Here is a 22,619-nt window from a genome sequence, read left to right as displayed (position 1 = left end):
CACATCTTTTAAATACCTGCAGAATATTATGTCCAATGAGAGGAAATTTTAAGACAGAGTACCAAAAGTGGAGACACGATATTTATTTCAGGTACTGTAAATGATACACACATAGAATATAATTTTTTTTATTGGAAAAGGCCTCTAAGATAATAAAGTCCCACCAATGACCTACCACTGCCAAGTCCACCAATAAACTATATCACTAAGAGCCACATCTACACATCTTTTAAATTCATCCAGGGATGATGATTCAACCAATTCCCTGTGCAGCCTTGAAGAAACTTTCCCTAATGTTCAGTATAAACCTTCCCTGGCATGACTTGAGGCCATTTCCTCTTGTCTTATAACTACCTTGCTACAGCCTCCTTTCAGGCACTTGTAGACAGTGATAAAGTCTCCCCTGACCTTCCTTTTTTCCAGGCTAAACACCCCCAGCTCCCTCAGCTGCTCCTCACAGCCCTTGTGCTCCAGACCCTGCCCCAGCCCCACTGCCCTTCCCTGGACTCACTCCAGCCCCTCAGTGTCTTTCTCACAGTGAGGGGCCCAGAGCTGGACCCAGCACTGGAGGTGTGGCCCCAGCAGTGCTGAGCACAGGGGGACAATCCCTGCCCTGCTCCTGCTGGCCACGCTATTGCTGATATGGGCCAGGATGGCACTGGCCTTCCTGGCCACCTGGGCTCATACTGACTCATGCTGAGCTGCTGCTGACCAGCACCCCCAGGTCCTTTTCCACTGGGCCCCATTCCAGCCCCTCTGGCCCAGCCTGTAGCTCTGCATGGGGCTGTTGTGCCCCAAGGGCAGGACCCAGCACTCGGCTTTGTTGAACCTCATACAATTGGCCTCAGCCCATCTACCCGGCCTGTCCAGATCCCTCTGCACAGAACCCTCCTACCCAGAAGATCAACACCCAACTTGCAAACTGGCTGAGGGTACATTAAATCCTCTCACACAGATCATCAATAAAGATACTAAGCAGAACAGGCTGCAATACTGAGCCTTGGGGAACACCCCTTGTGGCTGGCCACCAGCCAGATTTAACCCCCTTCCCCACCACTCTCTGAGCCTGGCCATCCAGCAGTTCTTCTCTCCAGCTCCATCTGAGGTTCCCCTGGCTCAGGAAGCCCCTCTTGCACCCCACTACAGCGCTCCACTGCCAATCATGCCAGCACTGGAGCCACTCATCTCAATGACAGTGACAGTATCTTTAAGAGTTCAATTGGAAAAGTACACTTTTAGAGGATCTGATCAGCATGGATATGTGATACCTATCATTTCAGACAAATTGGATTATTTCACCAAGAAAAAATTCCTTGGTTGTCAACCAGTGAACCAAAAAAATTGACTATTACCGTCTCAATTTAGTATATCTGTGATTTTTTTTTAAATTCTTACTGTAAAATCTGACAAGATGGATTGTGGCATAAACTCTAAACAGAGGCTAAGGGATAATTTTAAAATAAACAGGTTCAGTGAGCCAAAAAAGGAAGAAAAAGTACACTTTCTCACTGGAATTTTAAAAGCAGTCAAGTCTTCCAAGATCCATGACTGAATTTAAACTTTTAAATGAGTCAGTTGTATTCTCTTCTGTTATGACTAACCCATAGAAAATAAGTGGTCTCTGTCACAACTGATGAAGGTAGTAACAACAGGACTGCTGCTGAGCTCCTTCTGTGGTTGCACCACAGAGAGGCAGCTTGCCCAGCTGGGACTGAGAAATAAGTGTTGTCACAGCTCCCCATCCTCAGTATCCAACTGGGTATAAAAATGCAGAGAAGAAACTTGATCCACTATTAGATTTATTTATAAAATAAATATGTATACTCAATAACACCCTGCTGTCTATTTATAATAGCAATACATTTCATCAGTCAGTCCAGAAAAAGAGAAGTTTACTATGAAAGTAAGCTTAAAATGATTCAGCTGAGATTGCTGGATGTAGTGTGTAAACTGAGTTATGGATCCCCTTAAAACAGGATCTGCAGGCATCCAGCAATGTCCATTGAGGGGAGGGTGCAGAGGGTGTTTTGTGCTCTGCTTCTGCCCTGGGAAAGGACAGAGCTCAGCCCAGGCTCTGAGGTGAAGGCAGCAGAGGCAGGCATGAGCACAACACTCCTGGGCAGAGCAAGGCCCAGGGAGCAAAATATCTTCTCTTAGATTTGTGTTTTCTACTCTCCGTCCTCTCCACAGATTGGGGCCCTTTCATTTGTCTCATCAAGCAAGAAAAATATTCAACTGAAAGCAAAAAATCAGCCATGCAGTGATATTAATTTTTTTTAAAGAGTAGTAACTGTCAAGCTGGATCAAAAACATTTTCATTACAAAGATCAACTTTTTCAATGATGCAGTGCTTATTTAATGAATTTCTAGTCCATATTTCATGACTATATCTTTGTAGGATTCACCAAAAGATGCTTATTTTTCTATCAATATTTCTGAAAAGCATCTGTAAAATGTCTGGATTTCAAAATAAAGTAAATTTAATAAGAAAGGTGCAGTTGCTATCAAGTCATTATTATGCAGACAAAGGACATGTGGTCTTCTGACACTCCTCCACACCATGTAACCATGCAATCAAAAGCCCATTGTGGTACCTGAAATCATCAAGGATAAGCTACTCTCCTTATGTAAGAAACCTCTTCCAAATGCATGCCGTAGAAATGCTTTTAAGGAAGCATTTTCTAAACAACATCATGTACTCAAATGCTGACTGAGTCATATGTTTATGTCTGACTCTGCTAACAGTGACAGATATCAGCCAGCAGCCAGAATTCTAAACACTTTATTAGCACTCTGACAAACTACATAAAATCTTTGATCCAAAACTAAGAACTTGAACTCTTTCTTTGATGACAAATGTCACAGCTGACATGCTGAGAAACAATTTAAGACTAAGTTTTTCCAAGGAAACTGTTGGTCTTCCTACAACAACATGAAAAAATGGTAAAGGCTGTCGTGGTAGCACTGGGCTGCCATCATATGTGCACAGAACTTTCAGCAAATTACACAGGGCCAAAGCACAAGTTCCAGAACTGACCCATAATCATTGATATTGACCCAGTGCCAGGGCATTCTCTGGCATGGGTTTGGCCCAGGTCAGCAAACGCACAAATAGAAATAATCTACAGGCTGGTCTGGGGTGCCTCTCTATGGGCAGCATGGACAGGGCCACCCTCCCCCAGGAACTGAAGGTATTTTGCATGAAAATGAGCCTTGCATAGTATCTGTCCAAAAAATGAGAAGACTGAATGTTGGCAGAGGTATGGGCAGGTTCACCTCTAATTTTCTCCCCTGTTATTATGACCCTGGCTGCCCCTGAGATCTTGCTGAAACTGGTGGGTCAGGTCCCAGTTGCAACCCCATTCCATCAGTGACAGAACAAGGGAGATTTGCTTGAAACAGAAAGAGGGCAGGTTTAGATTACATATTAGGAAGAAATTATTTACTGTGAGAGTGGTGAGGCACTGGAACAGGTTGCCCAGAGAAGTTGTGGATGCCCCAGCCCTCGTCAGGTTGGATGGAGCTCTGAGCAATGTGGTGTAGTCAAAGGTGTCCCTGTCCCCAGCACCAGGGTTGGAACAAGTCATGGAGTTCCTGAGAAATCTGCTTGGGAATCTGGGCTTTGAATTATGGATGCAGATCAGACAGAAAAGATTGTCTGGTAAGGTGACAAAGTTTGGTGGTAATACTGATTAGAGGACTAAAAATATTGGCGCAAAAACTTACAGAGAGATCCTAAAATACAGAGTAAATGAATAATAAAAGGCAGGTGAAACATAACTGAATTCAGCATTGACACATTTCACAGCAAAAAGCTAAACTACATCCCAAATTTCCTCATGCTCATGCACCAATAAGCTAATTAGCTGAGAAACCAGCTCTCACTACTCAAGAAATATATCTTGACTTTATTGTGTATAGTTCTTTGCAAACATTGGATTGCTGCTCAATGCAAGTAGGAAGAACTAAATAAAGAACTATAAATCATTAAGAAAGGAATAGAAACAGCAATAAAGGACCTTATTACATCCTCATGTAAATAGAAAGTTCTGTATTCAGAGCTATATAAGAACAGTTTATGGTTTTAGTCTCCCAATCTCAAAAACAAATATCTGAAAAAGATATAGAGAAGGGCAAGGAGGATCATCAGTGATTTGGGATAGTATCCATACTTTTCAAAGAGTGAAAATGCAATTTTTAATTTTCTACATGAAACAGACATGAATGGTAGTGCTAGGTCTAGATATTATTGCAATATCTAGAAAATCTTATATTATTTAGAAAGCAAAGTAAGAAAAATTATATGCTATTTCAGTACAAGAACTGAGGTCAAATCATAGGCTTAAAACAAAGGACTAAAGTACTATTTTGCATCATGGACAATTTAAAGTAAAGTCTGCTGCTAGAGAATGTTATAAAGATCAAAATATAACAAAATTCAAAAAGTAACTGGAAAAATCATGAAAACAGATTTAGTCAAAGATTGATAGGAAAAGAAATTGATTCAGGAAGTCTCTAGGATTCCATTATTTAAAATACAAGGGAAAAAATTCTCATCCACATCTCCTTTTTTCCCTAAGCATCCATTAATGATCACTGTCACTTGGACAGGCTCCATGATTTCTCTTCTGACTCTTCTTCAGAAATTTTGTCTCCAACAAGATGAAATTGTGATCAGAGCTTAAATGAACATCTGATACATAATTTCCCTTTATTACTTGATCTTACCCTTGCTTTTCACTCATTAAAGCAGCTTTGATGTAAAATAGAGTGTAAGAAGAAAACAGATGGTAGAATCATTTCGCATTTAAACAAAACTGCACAAGTGGAATATTAAAAGAGTTCAAGAAGCAGCAGCTGACTCTACTGCTGTCATGCACCTCAAGATCCAGGATGACTCTGTAGTTTGGCATTTGGCCCATGGGTTTACAAGTAGTGTCAGGATTTACAGATACTTGAAATGGGTGTGTAATTCAGCACAGAAAAAAAAAAAAAAACAACAATACAGCTCTGTAGAAGCCATGCAGCTTTGTAAAAAGATATTGACTGGAGTTTTTTTCAAAGGACTAAGAAAGCAAATAATTAATAAAATTTTATCTTGTGCAAGTTTTGAAAACAGTGTATCACAGCTGTGCTCTACATACCAGCTGACTCTCAGTTACTATAGGCACTGATTTGTAAAGGTTGGCCTGCAAAAAAAGATGAAAATATACAGTATTACATGCAATATCTTTGTGATTACAATGATGACAGAAAAAAATTCAGGAACAGCACTAGGCTTAACTTAGCTAGAGAAGGTTCTCCCAATGACACAGTGGTATGAAAGAATATAAAACAATCTCATTTCCAGTTTATTTCTAGATATAGTCAAATGCCTGTTAAGATTTTAGGAATTCTTTTTTCCAAGTGCAACAAAATTTCTGTTTTTCATCTTGATCTAATCTTGAAATTTAAATCTTATTTTTCTGAGCCTGCCATTGTCTGTTAATTTGCAGCATCAATGTTTTAAACATTAGTACTGGGTTGAGTACCTTCTCAACCTTTTCTCACTTTATAGTAGGAGAACCAGAACAATCCTGCTTAAGCATACATGTCAGTAATATCCAGTTAATCATGAGAAATTCCTATCTAGAGAATAATTGTATTATTATTAAAAATCAGCAGTATCATCCCTAAAGCCAACAGATACGCATAATTATTAAATGGTGAATAGAATCATATCAAACACCATACAGTTTTAAATGTCATTAAATTACAACTGTGGTACTTAGTTATACACTCACTTGCTCTTTGTACAATCATTTACATCCTTGAAAGGTTCTGAAGTTCATGAGAATATAAAAGGTAGCTGAGGCCAAGGCAAATCTATGACATTTTAATTGTTAAACGGCAGGCTATTTCAACATACATTTATATTTTTTATAACCTATTGAAGTAATTAGAAATATTACCATGTATGCATACATATACCTTTACATGTGGTGGTTATAAATAACACTTAATCATTACTCATAAACAAATTTAAGCTCCTCTTTTAACCAAAAATGCCTTCCAAGCAACATTTTGACAAGCATCTCAATATTAGATATTGTAAATACAAAAATAAGATAACTCTATGGAAAACCATTTCTGTGTGTCCTTTCTCTAATGGCCAGAGGACAAACCACCTCCTGGATTATTAACTGGGGCAGAAATAGCCTTTTTACATCCTACTAAGGAAGCAGAGTGAGAGAGGAGGAAAGAGCTGTGATGCACCTATGCTATTAAAGACACCTGATATACCCCTCAGGAGATTACTGCAGAGTACAGCAATGGCAGAGGACAGGAGAGCCTGGACCCATCAAGTTCAGGCACCACAGCCCAGCCTGGGGACCCCAGTCTGTCTCCTGGCACACAAAAAATTCAACACACCTGTACAATTTATAGGAAAGATCGGCCTTCCAATAAACCTCTGTGTTATCCTCAAACACATTTATAACTATTGCTTTGTTTCATTCATCTAGAAAGTTCTGGTGGAAACAGAAAAAAAAGTGTTTGTAAGGGTGATTTTCCATGTCATCCCTAGGCTTCCCTAAGCTGGATGCCTGAAATTATGGTATATGTCCATATTTCAGTTTTGGGAGCTGGAGATTTGCATCGGAGTGTTATTAAATACACTCTGTTCTCAAAGACTACCTCTGAAGTACACTCTTGTATTTCATTAAAAAGCTCTCCTCTGATATTCTTCCTAATTAGTATGAGCCAGCACAATCTGTCAAGCAAAAATCACAGTATGCAATAAAATATGCATACTGCCACATTCAGGAAGCAAAATTGAATTGATCAGTCAAGCACTGTGCTGGCATAAAACTGGGAGAGCTCTGTTGCTTTGCCATTACTGCTTTGATTTGAGATTCAATAGAAATGCTGAATGATCAATAGGAAGCTGAGATTTCTCACCACATGACTAAATGAGTTGCAAGTAAAATGTGGAACCTGCAGTAAGTGTGTACACTAGAGAGAATTATTATGTTAATTGGGTTTAATGTTTCAATAATTGAACAAATGACTCAATATAGATATTTTCAACATATGTTGGTATGTGACAAAACAGCTTCAATCCATCTAAACCGTGGGTTTTCAGCCAGCTCTGTATCTTGGAAAGAAAAGTTTGGATCAATCCCAGATTCTGAAGGATAAGCAAGAGCTACAAGACTTCTACCAAAGCAAGTCCCCTACAGTGCAGGCTGAGTCCAGAGAAATGCACCCTTCAGCACCCATAACAAACAGCCTGTTTACCAAACAGCTGAACTCTTGCCCCAGACTTGAAGGAAACAACAACAAAGTGTGTGAGGAGGTTAATTTTAACATCATATTTACACAGGTAAAATTATCAACAGACACAGCAGTGAAGAGAGACTCCAGCTGGGATGGATTTCCTACAGTGAGAAGACACTTCAAGTCTCAAATGCCAGCACTGTAATATATTTGCTTGTCTATTCTAGTCAACATCTGAGATCAGAAGCAGGTGCTTGTTCAGACTCACCCAGGATTGTTTAGGAGCAGATAAAGTAAGCATTTTTGCATGCAAAACAGAGAGCAATGGTAAAAGTACTTACATATCTGGTTTCACGCCCAGCTGCTCTCTGCAGTGTTGCTGACATCTTGTAAAAAAACAAACAGATATATAATCAATATATTGAGTTACTCTGAACAGTAACTCCAAGAGATTTTCAACATTCTGAGACTTTATTAATTGCTCAAATTCAGGAAAACTTAATTTTGCCAGAAATATTCACACCATACATGAGACTAAGGCATATTTAAGCTTTGCTTGTATGCTTATTATAGAAAATACTACTTAATTTTACTGCTCAAAAACATTGATCCTGCTCTATTGAGGTTGGCATTTAATATGAGAACTCTCATAACAAAATGCTTATTATTAGATAGCCATAAGTATCATTGCCCCATGAAATTGAAGTTACATTTGCTCACAGAATACAAAATATTACATCTCCATGCTTTCATTTGCAAGAATTTGCTTTAATTTGACTAATCCATAACAATTCTAAGGCATGTCAGCTCTTTTTTTTCTTCCATGTCTATGACCTTCTTTTACCCTCTGTTAAGCACTTTTTCAACTCATTCTGAGATCCTCAACACTTTTAGCTTTGTCCCTATGCTGCATTTATTTGATTTCATGACTGCTAAAAGATGCCTTCCATTCTCAATTGCCCAAGGAAGTGGTTTTTGGATACTCTAACTCAGCTTGGTAGCAGCATTTTAACCACTCCAGATTCTTCAGGCATTGGAAAATACATTCCATTACACTGTCTGCCCATCCTTCTCCTGCTATCACATTTCTGTCTTTCAGCCTCTTGGAGTCCAATTCACCCCTGCATGCTGATTGACAGAAATACTTTCAAAAACAGAAATTAAATTTGAATTGCATATTCAATATTGCCACTGAGAAATGCTGGACCTGTGCCCTATTCTTGCATGGTGGACTGAACATTCAGCAGGATATTTTGAATGGATTAACTTTTGTATGTGTTCATCTGCCAGAAATTCCTTTCCTGCCATTTTTAGTTGCATTTCTGCCATTTTCACTTTCATATAGTGAGTAACTTTAATTTACCTGGAGCAAACTGAATATAAGACCTTCTTCCCTTGGTTAGCCATCCTTCTGAACCCAGAAGGCACATCAGTATAACTTAATGAAACCAGAAGTTTAGAAGTAGAAAATTAACCCTCCCTCTCACTACCTATTTCTTAGTCATCCAGGAGAAAGAGATATTGCAGACATCCTCCTTCTAGGAGTGGTGAGACTTAAAATGAAATCAGAACTTCAGAACTAGTCCAACTATTAATTTAATACTCCCATTATTTTAAAATAAATAATGAACTTGAAAAACCCCTATGTTCTGAAAGATGCTTCCAGCCACCAAAGCTAGAAACATCGGTTGCTTTGTAGTAACAACATGTGGATGGGATGAAGTCTGGGAGAAGGCCAGAGATCCTGCCCTATGGCAGGCAAGTATGAGAGATTTTTAGCCTCTGAAGCCTTAAAACACTCTCTTTCATAATATATCTCCTTCTGACTTCAGGAAAGCATCCTGCAGCAAAGACTGCACAGGCTCCAGGGCTACAGTTCTGTCTTTCCATGCTGTTTTAGCCACCAAACACTTTTGATTTTGCATTTCTCAGCTGCAGCTCTGAGTTGCCATTGGTTTTACTGTCACAGCTGTCCCTACTGCGTACTGAATTTGCCTGCCTTTATTAGTTACTTGAAAAGAGCCCTTGCTGTGGACATGGACTTATCCACCTACCTTGCCAACATCTGACTCTGTGCTCATCTGCAGAAAACTTGGAGAAGACTCACACCGGCGCTGGAAGATTATTTTCAACAGAGAATAGACATGTTAATGACAGAAGACAAAAGGGAAAGGAGATAATAAGTCCATTCCACATACTGATGGGTTACCATAGTCAAGGGGTCCTGCAGGACTTGATCAATGACAGCACACAATTCTTCTGTTTGTTGTCTGAGCTGGGAAGGGGAGCACATCTGAAAAGGGAGGATGGATCACTCAGTTAAACTTTGCTTTTTGGTTTCAAATGTAGATCTGAAAGATAAATAACACACTACCTCTGAATGAGTGTCCAAAGCAGTGCCTTCAGTCGCACCAGCAGGCTTGGTTGGCTCTTCTAATGCCTGCAATTCAAGAGATATTGGTGTGATACTGAGTTGAAAATTTTGAAAACCAAAGAAACATACACTTTTTCAAATACTCTGTTTCCAAAGGCGGCACTTTCTCTTTCACCATTGAAAGATGAAAAAGAAAGAAACTACAGGCCTGGTGATGTTCTTTAGGTTCCCAAAACCTGATTCAGAGTGGTATGGGTATGGATTTACAGAGAGGAGAGTATTCAAGCAGGATGAATCATCTCTACTTTTGGAAAATCAGAAACTACCAGTTCCAATTGTCTTCTCCTTCAATAATGCCACCTCCTTCACAGTAAATGTGCCACAGTGAGTGTGCACTGTATGCCACAGAGGTGTTGGGGGCTGCCTGCTGTGTGTCAACAGAGAGCCACCACCTGTGAGCAGATGGACAAGTCAGGGACCCAAACACACAGGAGGCCTTTTTCTTTCCTTCAGTAGATGTTTTCTGTGAAAAGTGTCTCCTGTTTAAAGAGGATGGTGGTGTCACCTTGCAACAGAAATAGTGTTCGCCTTCTTGGGTTTTAGCCTGAAATCAGAAATGTATGGAGCAAAATATGTTCCATACTGTATTTGTGATCTCACAATAAGCACATATGCAATCTCTCCAAACAAAACACAAGCTTCTGTGTTTGGCTATACCGCTCACTTCCCTATACCGGTACTTGGAGCAGGTCTGAGAACAGTGGAAATCAGTTTGCCAATCCCTTCACTTTATAAGGGTCACAAAACACCCTCAAAAGCCAAAATCCACTGCTCAGTTCCCTTTTCATCTTCATCCAGCATCTGTGAAGCACATTCTTCCTGCCATCACCCATTTTTGCTTTGAAGTGATTTTCAAATAGACACCGTGCTGAGACCAAAAATTACTCAGGAAGCCTGCTGATGTGTCTGCTGAAGCTGTACTACAGGGAAGGGAACCGCAGGGTTTGCGGAGTTTTTTGTTTAACACATTATGTTTTTGTAAGGTTTCATTTTGTTAATTTTTTTTTTAAGTATAAGAGTAAAAAGAGCATTCCAGTTCAGCCCTTTTTCATGCATGTGGGATTCTGTGTGCATGGGCTGGTGCCACTGAGGTGGGTGTGAGGGCTGCCAAATACAGGAGATGTATGTGGGCCTGCGATGGAAATGTCAAAATATTTAAAAAATAAAAAAGAAAAGAAGCACACTTATTTCTGAGTTTTACTTTTCTGACTACATTTTATTTCTTTCCTTGTCCAGCTACTGGCAGCATGCATGTGTGTACACCTAAGCGAAAAGTTAGTGACAATTTACTTTTCATATTATTATAATACCACCCACAAATGATCTCGCACAAAAGCACATTCATGGAACACCATGTCTTCTACTAAAATTAAAAGTGATTGCTTTCCAAACATTTCTTCCTTTCTCTCTATCTCTTGACAAATGACAAATGTGTTGGCCTTAGAGTAGTTTCAGTTCAAAAGGTGAAAAGTAAAAGTGATTCACTTTGATATACAGAAATTAATGTAATCTTATCCCAAGACAGACCAAGAAAAGATAAATAGCCTTTCTTATCTCTGAAGTCTCATCATTGTCATCCAGTTAGAGTTTCAAAAAGAAAGACAGTCCTGTTGAAGAAGAGGACTCAGCCAAAGAGAGCTCAGTCCTGCACTCAAATACAGTGCCTCTGATTTCAATAAGCAACAAAATTAAGTAGAAGAGTCATTTCAGTACCTTTTAGGGTCAGGGTTGACAAAACAGCCTGATATAGAGGGATGATGAGTTTGAATGTGAGTTAGGAAAAACTTTTAATCAATCATGGATTTGGAATGGGGAATTATCTAAGCTTCTCAAAACCCCCAACAAACCAGTAAGATAATAAACATAATAAAGGGATTGTTAAGAAAAAAAATACAGTTGCTGTTTCATATTCACTTCACTAGAATAGTGGGTGAACAAAATCAAGGGTATGAAACATCTACCCAGAAGATTTGGGGGAATCTTTCCAGAGAAATTACAGCTACATCCAGAAGTCTCTGCTCAGAGCCAAGATGGCTAATTTAAGAATCTATTCATTTCAGAAGCTGAGTCCCCAAATATCTTTCCATTTTGGAGCCTTCAGTGACTAAGGAAGGCAGGTGAGCACAGCACCAAGGTCTGTGCTCTCCACAGTCCCCCTGAGATACAGCCATCATGCAGGAGCCACGCTAGAAAAAGCTGCAGTGTTCTCCGTTACTGTACTTTGGGAAAAGAAAATTTTAATCTTCAAACCAATTAATCTAATTTCATTCAATATTTCACCTCTTTCTTTCTTTCTTTCTTTCTTTCTGTATTTCTCTCTCTCTCTCTCTCTCTCTCTTTCTCTCTCTCTTTCTCTCTTTTTCTTTCTCTCTTTTTCCTATTTTTCATTTTTTTCTTATTTGAACAGCTGATTTTTCCAAAGAGTAGAAACAGGAAATTATACTCTCTCTAACTATCCCTACCACCTCTACTAAGATAAATGGTTCTTTGATCTGTTGTTAGCTTTTCAAAACACATCTCATTTTTTCCCAGCATGCCTTCTTTCACATTTCCACATAGAAAAAAAAAGAGATAAAAATGTACAACTACATTTTCAAAATTACTGGTGTCATCATGCAAAAATGTTATGATTAATTTCTATCTACATGCTGCTGATTAGCACTATCAACAGTACTCAAGATTCACTTCCTATGCTGATGGCCTAACAATATTAGAAGTGGAACATTCTTGTTTAGACATTCAAATTTTTGATTATATATGAAACAACAGTGGTACCAAAATTTAAAAGAACATCATAATTTAGATAATGAAAATGTAAAGCAATTTAAATGAAATAACCAGTTGCTGAACCACTGTTTTTTTTCCTTGAAAAGGGCAATTTTGGGGGTGTGATGCATTTGTGCCATTGACATCACTGATGACTACAACCCTTCCTTCCTCTTTCTTCCTTTTTGATTGCTAAAACTGTATCGGAGCTGAAAGGACACTAGTAAATGACCCAAACACAATACCTAGTATTTCATTAGAAGACTGAAAAGTCCAGGCAATATATAGGATATATAGAAAATAACTTCATCCACCAATGGACCACATCAATAAAAAGAAATTAATTTTGTGACCTAGATCTGACATAGCTTTCCTCTTACTGTATTCTGAAAACCCTGGACTGAGCATATTTTCCCCATCTCTATCTTTTCCCAAGCCCTCAGTGTGAAAAAATCCCACCATACAATGGAACTTCACATACCATTATTTCCTTTAACTTCTCTCTTGAAGATTCTGGGGGACTACACTGAAAATTTTACTGAAATTATACCTACTATTTTCTGTCCCACAAAATAATTAATATTGAAAACTGCAAGGCCCATGAAAAATGAGTGAGCTCAAAGGCTGCTCCTACATTGGCACATTTGATTATTATTTCAGACAAACTAGGTCTTTTATTTAGTCCTACAATTGCACAAATTATTGCCTTTCTTTCTTACCACGAGGTATTTGTCTCTAGCCTTGAGAAACACTTTGATGTGAACACATAATCTGGATGCAAGAAATTCACCTAGTAAGTGCACACCAGAAATATTTGGGGAAAACCTATTTTTATTAAAATATTCTCAGCAAAGTCTTGTCAGAAATGCTTTCAAGGTCCAGAAAGTTCTGACATGCTTCATAATAGCCACTTGTCCAGCAGTTAGGTCAATAATCTGAGTGAGAAAAATTGTCCTCCAGGCTCCTGCTATATGATTTCAAGGAGAAACCTGTATGATTTCAAGGAGAAACCATAGCATTTGCTATGATCAGTTCCTATAGCAATGGATTTTTGATAATACAATAACTAAGAGCTTCCTAAAGGCAAGAACTTAAAGCTGGGTCTTCAATGCAGCTGAATGCTGCCATGCTTCCTCAGTTGCATTTCTTCCTTTTCACTTTAAAAAAAAACATCTAAGAATAAAAAAAACTCAACCAACATACCCTCTTTTTTTTCCTTCTGCATGCAGAGGAAAATACCTTTTTCTATTTTTTTCTTCCACAAAGAGAATATGCTGTACTGCCTTTAGTCCGTTTCTGCAGGTGATGCAATTACCAGATCTTTGAAGTTTTCCAAGAAGTGTAACAAAATATGGAAAGACTGTTTTACTTTTTCTATGTTTACTTAGAATTGAAATTATTGCTGTCTGTTTGTCATCAGTTGATAAACAGAATCCAAATGAGACAACACTTGCACCCCTTCCATCCACAGCCAGTCCTACCTAGTGTTTTTCAGAAGACGTGTGGGATAGAAGTAGTGTGGGATAAGCCCCTGATGTTTCCTTTCCACCAAAAAGATGCTCAGACAAGAGAAATTCACACCAATCAGTATGTAGAGGGGATGTGTGGCTGGACAAATACAAAAAACCCATATTCACCTGCATAGAGCTTGCTGTAGACCAAAGAAGACTGAACTGTTAAGAGAATAATTTTTTTGATTTGTAAATCCAAAGCCTACAACAGTTTTTGGGTTACATAAAAAATTCTACATAATCCTAAAGATGAAGTTGTAGTTGTTTTAAGACACTATTTTCAAGGCCCTTGAAAGAAAGAAAGAAGGAGTTCAGAGGCTGTTCCTATATTAGCACATTTGGTTATTATTGCAGACAAACAAGGCCCTTTATCACTCTACAACTGCACAAATTATTGCCTTTCTTTCTTAACACGAGGTATTTAAAGTTATGAATTTTGCTGTAGCACCTGGAAATAAATTCTTCATCTATCCATTTTGACTGAAAGACATTGTAGTTGATACTTGATAAATACAACCTCAAATTACCAGACACATTACTTTTTAAATCATACCCAATTCAGAAGGGAATTCTGAATTAGACTGTGTCCACATCCATATAATTGTAGAACTTATACAAGAGTGAGTTTCTGTAGAAGTGTGACTCACTGTTTCAGTGTTAATAAGGCCAGAAGGAATGACAATGCTCACCTAGTATGACGTCTTTAAACCGCAGGACTATCTGAAATATGAGAATCCAGAAAATTGTCCTGTCTTGATTTTTCAATTTTTGTGATAAAAAGCCTATTTCAGTCTCCAGCAATTTTTTCTAATAGCTAATTAATTCTTTCTGTCAAATTTTTGACAGCCTTATGCCTATTTTAAATTTGTGCAGCTTCCTCTTCTGGCCAGTGGATCCTATGATCTGCTGGGCTGAAGAGCTCAGTGTCACAGTCTGTGGTCTGACTCAAAGCTCTGGATTTGTGTGGCTGTGATGGCACTGCTGAGTGACTCTGGGTATCACCAGCTCATTGTCAGCATTTCTGCCATCCCTGCTCAGGCACTGTGGAGCTGTGCCCGTCCTGGTGAGGACATTGTCCTGACGTCCTTGCAGCCAGCTCAGCTCCCTGAGGAGCAGGCCCCTTTTGCTGCTCCCTGACAGAGCCTGACCATGCTGAGGGCAAGTCCCCTAAAAACAAGTCTTGTTTTTCTGGCTGTGAAGGAAGTTACAGCCCAATCTTCCACGAGATATCCTGGATTGCGCTTTTTCTGAGCAGAGAACAGAAATTATGTGAGAAACATCAGGTTCATACAAACTCAAAAGCTGGGAAACTTGCCAGCGAGGAGACTTGATGAGGTTAAGCCACTTCTGGGTTTCTCAAAGTATACACATATAGAGCCAATCAGCCTTTTCTTCTCAACTAACGGGCACGTACTCAAACAACTCTCTTTGAGTAAGAGTATTGGAGGATAAGAGCATGTTCTAAAAAAAACATTAATGTGATGACAGCCTAATGGTTTCATTAGCAGAGGTTGAAAAATGCTAGTTTAAATTAAAGTTGAAAAATGCCAGTTTAAATTAAAACATCTACACAAACAGAAAAGAAACTTGACAAAGAAAGTTAGACATCAACAGAAAATTCAGAGGCAGTCAAATCATTGCATCTTACATGGCCCATGAGGAGCAGTTTTCTGTCATGGGACCCAATTAATACTGCAGATGAATTGTTACTAGGATCACCCACAACACAATTCTTACGAATTTTATTTCTCATGACCACTTAAATTAAATAACATAATTACTCACACAGTGGGAAAAAGCCTACTTCTGATAACATGCATTTCTAATTTAATCACATAGCAAAACACTAATTTAGCACCTTAGGCTAAAAAATATATCTAAAATTATGTTGGTTTTCTAATCATATAATAATAATTAGATGTTAATAAAATATCACTTATGTAGTTAAAATCTTACTGTCCTAAATCTCACTCTTTTAAATGCTGCGTATAAAATGCTTTGCATAAAATGGGAACAACATAACTACTCTCGCTGAGCTAGAACATATCATGAGTTCCCTACCCAACATTTTGAGAAGAATATTTGGATATTAAGACTTGGTACAATGGGGCCCGAGTGTGCCATGTGATTTCTTCATGCTTTCTCATAGGAGTCATACTCTAAACTCTCATCAGCTGACACAACAGCACCAGCTTAGGAGCACTACAATTAGCTGCTGCTGCAGATCAATAGGAGACTGTTATCCATAACTCCCCAGATGAGACAAAGCATGTTCTCAGGCAATGCTGAAACATAAACACACACTTACAAAGTTACTTAGTCAGGAGTCTCTCCTGAAGGCAAATCCTATAACAGAGAATTGATTTCTTATTAGTATTACATGACTGCTCTCACTACTGAAGGGCACACCAAGGCTACAATTTTCAGTAAATCCATGGATGACTAAAAGTCTATCTAAACACAGATATCTTTTGAGTCATTACTTTTTCCACAGGTGCTGGCATTAGATTGCACAAATCAGTTTCACGTATTGGGGATAAGTAACATGCAGGTTGTGAGTCAATGCCCAAGACAGCGCCAGCAGGACTGTCAAAAGGAAATCCATTTTCTTATGAAAAAGTGCAATCGGAGAGCTGACATAAACCCACCGGTTCACATCAGGAGTGTGATCTTAGAGTGAGTGTCCTGCTCAAGGTCACCTACCTGGCTTGGGTTGCAGGGTGGTGCAGTCTCAGAGTGCACAGACAGTGCCTTTCAGGTGAAGTCAACCATGAAGTGGTACTTCAGGAGTCGACCAAATTCTTCCACCCACTAACAGGCTTTCTGCTCAAACAAAACCCTCCCAAAATACATTCTGAAGGGGTGTAGAATCTCCTGCATCAGCTATTTTCCTTTAGAGAGCCATTTCTATTGCACCACATTGCAAGCTAAAGCAAACATAACCTTCATTAGTGCATTCAAGATTTAAGTAAGGGAAGGATCAGGTTTTATGCAAAAGATTAAGAAAATCCTTCAAGATTAAAAGAATATTGGAAAAGAATACATCTTTTTTTTCTGAAAAATAATCTGATTTATAGCACTTAACTGATCATTATTAGATCATAATCAGTAACATTTCAAGAAAAAATTATCATCTTCAAATATTGTATAGTTAAGTTCACCCTAACCAATAACTTCAGGCTTTGCAAACTACTAGTGAAATCAACTGAGCTGTATATGTGTATAAATATTTAGATGTGTAGTCAGGAATGCTTAAAGAAATTAATCTGAGGAGAAATTCCTCAACTAGGTCCTGAACAGAAAGCTTTTTCTGAAAAGTTACAAACTGAATGTCACCATGATTAAGCATGTCTTTAAACATGCAAGACGCTTAGCTCATTGATCATCAGAGAAAACTTTTCTTAAACTTAACTATTCTTTTGAGTAAATTAATTTGGGAAAAATGTTTTCAAAATAAATGTCTGTGGGTATTTTGAACTCTTAATGCAAAGCTTAAATTTTCAATTGACTTTTCAAGTTGAATTGTCTGAATAAGACCATATAGCCCTGCCTTTGTTGACTGTGACTTTGGAGGTAAACCAACGCACTGAAGTCTGGGGTTTGAATCTATCTGCCTGTCCTACAGAAAATGATTGCTCGCATAAACTACAAACTGAGAATGGCCCACTAGCTCTCACAGTGTTCAGGAAGAATGGAAGCTAACAGAGGTCAGAACAATGGCCAGGATGGTTCTCCGTTTAACAAAACAGCAGGTCAAAATATCATATTTTTGGTTGTTAAATTTATGGGTATAAGCACAGCTGTCCAATAATCATTACCTGACCAAGATCTACTGATTTTCAGGTCCCAGAACAGCAGTGCTTCAGACACTTTCCAAAAACAAAACAGATTTTGAGATGTTGCGATAAAAGGCAATTCCTTTAGGACAGTGGATTTTTTTTTCCTTTTTTATAGTAAATAGCTTTTCAGAAATTCAGATTACTGGAACTTGGATCTTCAGTGAAAGTGGATGACCCTATAAAATGGCTGGAATTACAATCCTGAGTAGTTAGTTCCCAGAATTCACATTCTGCAGTATTCCCCAACAGACATGTCCGAATTTGTACACCAAGTTGAATGGTCTCAAATGTACAATGCAGTGCCCAAGTCTTTGAGCAAACACTAACCTTCTGTTCCATAAGCAATGTGTTTGTAGGGATTGCTGCAAATGCCTTGTAGCTTGTCTTGATCTTGTACTGCTAAAAGGGTAAACCAGAGAGCAGGAAGAGAAGTAAAACAGGGTAGAAGAGAGAGAGGGGAGAGAGGGGAAAGGTACGACAGAATGAAAGACAATTACAATCATCTTGCAGACATGTTGCAACAAAACAATGCTTCTGAATTGCCTAGAAAAACTATTCCTTTTTAAAAATCTAGAGTTTTTGTTAAGGCTTTAAAGTCTGGTAATGTACATGTTTTGTTCTTAGTAATGAAGTAGGGGAAAAGAAGTGCCCTCTATCTTATAGCTTCCAAAGTAAGTTTAACCACTTTCTGCTGACTGCCACCCTTAAATGAGTATCAGGGGAGGCTGTAAGGGTTTTTTTCCAAGTTTTCTTGCGAATTGATATGAAAATGTACAGCTACTTCTGTCGGTACATCCACCTCAACAACTGTTGCTGAGTGGTGTGGTCCTGAACCATGAAATCAGAGAGGTTTCTGTGATTGGCTCTCATGAGACTGATTATGATCCTTAAATGCTGAACTGCTTGTTTGAGTAGATAGACCATTTAAATCTTCATGCAGCTTTTCATCTCCAGAATAAATAACTCTACCACCCAAACAAAATAAGCATAGGAACTTTCACACTCTAACAAAACTAAAAGAACTGGCAATCTAAACATAAAAAATGTATGGGTTTGGGTATGAAAATTCGAACATGAACCTTAAAATTAATTCTTTTGAAATAATTTATATTTTAGACTATATTTGTTTGCCCAGTTATTTTTAAATCTTTACAAATAAGATTTTTTACATTTTCTCTACAAATATAGAGGCTGAATTCAGTAAGTTCTAGAAGACTGGTGAGTCTCTTCTATATTTATAGGAGTTCAAGAGGTAAGATTCTTAATCACATGACTGCTAGAACTTTCACTATTATTATTATTATTGTTGTTATTATTGTTATTGTTATTTAGATATTTGCTACATTGTTCCCTTTTCGGCAACAATCTGACAAAAAAGTCATAAATTCACGCAAAAATAGACTTCTAAGTTAGTGATTGATTACTTCTGTGACAGTCAGCCAGAAATAAGGTTATTTGTTAATCAGGTCAGGTTTTTTAATGTACCATTATCTGCAACAGTAAATACTGGTGATTATGAGATAACACTCTGAAATAGCATGTTGCACTTCTTTTGTTTACTTTTTATTTTCTTTATATCTACTAAAGGTCTCAATGAAAGCAGAGTGGGCAAAATTTTAACTCAGATAAGAAATTTTTCCCCACAACTGTCTTAAAATAGTGTAGGACACAACCTTTTAATTCTTTCTAAACATAATATTGTTTGCTTTTGGCTTCACTCAGTCGGAAACTGGAGAATGAGTCATTCAAGAAGTCAGTAATCACAGCAATCATAGTGAATGAACAGCTTGACAAAGCAGATGAATGCAAATCCTGGAGCTGAACTTTTTTCTGTTTTTTGGGCTTTAGAGCATGGGACAGTAATTCATCTGAGATTTAGCGATTCTAACTTAGATATCTATCATTCAGTTTCTTCAGTCAACACTGATGCTTTTTATAATCACAGCCATGTCTATAGAATTAATCTAATCCCAAAGTAGGAAAATGGAAAGGTAAAATAAAATCTTCTAAATACACCATATTCTCTCCACTAGCTGTAATAGAATCACCTAAATTATGCTTGGATATGTAACTTTCAAATGTCAAAAGTCATGTGAGGTGAATCCTGGCCTTTGAACATTTAGACAGCAACACTGCAGAGCTCCTTAGATGAATTTATGCATATACAAAGACTATATGCAAAAGTTTAGTTATGCATAACTAAACTTCTGTTTAGCTATTTTAAACTAAAATAAAATACTGATCACTGAGATGGAAGACCGAATTCCAAATACTAAAATAGGCATATTCACAAAATGTATTCTTGTTTGATTATAATTGAAATCCAACTAAAATTGTTTCATTGAACATGTGAAATATAATATCTTCACTAGTTCCTAGGCTGGTGAAGACATATAACAAAATGCGCATCATATATGAAAAGAGAACTATGATCACTTTGAGGTTAGTTGTACTATAATATTAGCTAAACAAAGACATAACAGACTCTTAAAATGTGAAAGTTTCTGCACTGCTTTTATGTGCTTCGTGACTTCCATATACTGTAGAACCTGTGAGCAATGTGCTGTTTTTGCAGGTCTTGATGAGTGGAAAGTCTTTAATTCAGTTTCTCACCTATATGAATATGTTTCTTTACATATTATTTCATGGTTTTTAAAATTATTTTTTCAATACTTAAATATATTTAACAATCTGCTTCATAGGGATCTAGCAATAATTTTAAACAGCTGTGGACTGTTAGGTTTGCTGGCCTGCACCACAGTACAGCCAAAAGCAAACCAATTCCAACATAAGAGCTTGGGCAAATGTCAGATGGGGAGTTTGGGGGAAACTTTGGGTTTTGTTGTTCAAATGATCACCTAGGGCACCCATGGGGCACTGCAAAATCTGCTAGATGTGCTATAAAGGCTTAAAATCAGTACTACCAACCTTGGTAGCTTCGAGCTCCTCATGAATAATCTTTCCTACTTTATGGTACATTTTGCAGCTGTGCTGAACTCCATGTTGCTAAAGTCAGTTTGTTCCCCAGCTGTTTTGTGTAGATCTATATGCATTCCTGAGCTACATTCAAATAGGAAAAATCAAAGACTGTAGAAGAATGATACCCCATGAAACCTCTACAAAGTTTTTTCAAAACAGAAAGCTAGAAGTTGTTATTCTAACAACTGTTCCTTCACAATTTATCTGTCCCTACTGTGTTTCACTGTCCATTTTGCTATATTAGGTCCATGAGGACATTATCAAAGTATCTACAAAGTCTAGGGAGGTGGCTTTTATTTCCTGTGGTCACCCACTTCACACTGATCTGTGGATTCATGTTAATATTCACTTTGCAAAACATTCCCATTTTTAAATCATTAACAAATACAAACCAAGGGAAAGCACATGCTTATATATACATATACAAATAGTTAAACAAATGAATAGGTTATCCTTTGATTTGTGTTATTTGGTGCATGTCCAAATTCTGGTTTAGTAGATGTTGGTTGAATGTGTGCCTTAATGTTGCTGTAATGACTGTTGAAGCAACATTTAGGCTGAAAAATTACACATGTCAAATTATACACATCAAAGGCAAGCATTTCTAGATACTGTATTTTTTCCCTGATGTTCACTTAGTACTTTTGTACATGAAAAGATTTTGTCATGCATCAACCATTGTCAGATAAAGCAATCTGATTTTTGTCTAGTTATAAAGCTGAGCTGATTACTCCTAAAGAGACCTAAATGCTGCTTAAGATATTAAAGTTGTCTTTCCTCAAAACTTTTCTTTTTTTCTCTGGAAATATATTGAGATTTGAGGCTGGAGTATCACTGGACAGCCTGCTACCATTAATACATCTGCAAAGATCATTGAGCTAAACCATAATCTAGGGGTGGAAACAGGTGAGCAGAATGGGGGTTAATTGGGCAGTATTAGCAGTAGATGAAGTCTCTGACTCACATTTTAAAGCCATGAGAGACCTTTCTTGCACTGAACACCCAGCTGCATTAGATTTGGATATTTTAGCTCTTCCACATCTCCAGCTGAGTCAGCTTTGTTTACAAGATTAAAAATTAGACTGGACTAATGGTCCAAGTCTGTTATACTGGTGGACACTCTCCCAGTCTCCATGGGATGGTGGGCCAGTTTCAAAATTGCCACCATATTGCATCATAAAGCAGAATTAGTAGGAAAAGGGACAGTAGGAAAGACAGAAGTATAACAATCTCTGCAAATATAAACCCAGGCAATAGCTCTGTGTCACAAGCAGAGAATTCCCTTACTGCCAGAGACCTCACAGTGCTTGATGCACCAGCCAGCAGGAACAGCAACTGTTTTGCAATCTGTAGGCTTGGTCATGGGTTACAGCTTGGTCTCAGGGTGTTTTTTCTTGGAATTACTACAATTTCATATCTCTTTTTGTTTCATTAACTAATACTGACAGGGTGTAACAGCACTGTACAGCTTTGCTTGGCACGATGGCTCCTCTTGGCTCATTTGGATTTTAAAAGAACCATTCATGACAATTGCTACTTTGTGCTGATTTTAACCTCTCATTTCCAATTAACATTTTTTAAGTCACCCCTGCCACAGCCAAACAGTTAGGAGTACATCTGACACAACTTGAGCTGGCAGACCAGGCTGTAATTTTGCGCTGTGAGGAAATAAATCAATAAACTATGATAGATTTTGTGCGATGGACAGAGTTCAGATGTGAGTGGAGGAAGGGAACACAGCACAAGGAAAGCACAGAGTGCAAAGATAAGATAAAAAATGTTGGGAAGCCTCCTGCAGCTCTGGTGCTTTCTGCAACAAACTCCTCCTTTTTG

At 38.0% G+C, this 22,619-nt stretch overlaps 1 protein-coding gene across 1 annotated transcript in view; it reads right to left on the bottom strand.

The window, feature by feature from the left end:
* MLIP (muscular LMNA interacting protein) overlaps positions 1-22,619 on the bottom strand; it is an 82,313-nt gene that overhangs the window by 5,757 nt on the left and 53,937 nt on the right. Inside the window, exons 5-10 of the mRNA XM_054279054.1 lie at positions 18,135-18,206; positions 9,632-9,697; positions 9,467-9,550; positions 9,312-9,371; positions 7,599-7,643; positions 5,145-5,189 (exon numbers count right to left, since the gene is read on the bottom strand). Coding sequence (XP_054135029.1) covers positions 5,145-5,189; positions 7,599-7,643; positions 9,312-9,371; positions 9,467-9,550; positions 9,632-9,697; positions 18,135-18,206 — 372 coding nt within the window. The remainder of the gene's footprint in view (positions 1-5,144; positions 5,190-7,598; positions 7,644-9,311; positions 9,372-9,466; positions 9,551-9,631; positions 9,698-18,134; positions 18,207-22,619) is intronic.

The sequence above is a fragment of the Melozone crissalis genome, unplaced genomic scaffold (genome assembly GCF_028551555.1).
Source record: "Melozone crissalis strain CALT ecotype California unplaced genomic scaffold, PUWL_Pcris_2 ptg000027l_1, whole genome shotgun sequence".
NCBI classification, from domain to species: Eukaryota; Metazoa; Chordata; class Aves; order Passeriformes; family Passerellidae; genus Melozone; species Melozone crissalis.
Note: the sequence above shows the minus strand (reverse complement) of the source record. Positions and strands in the feature narration are given on the sequence as shown.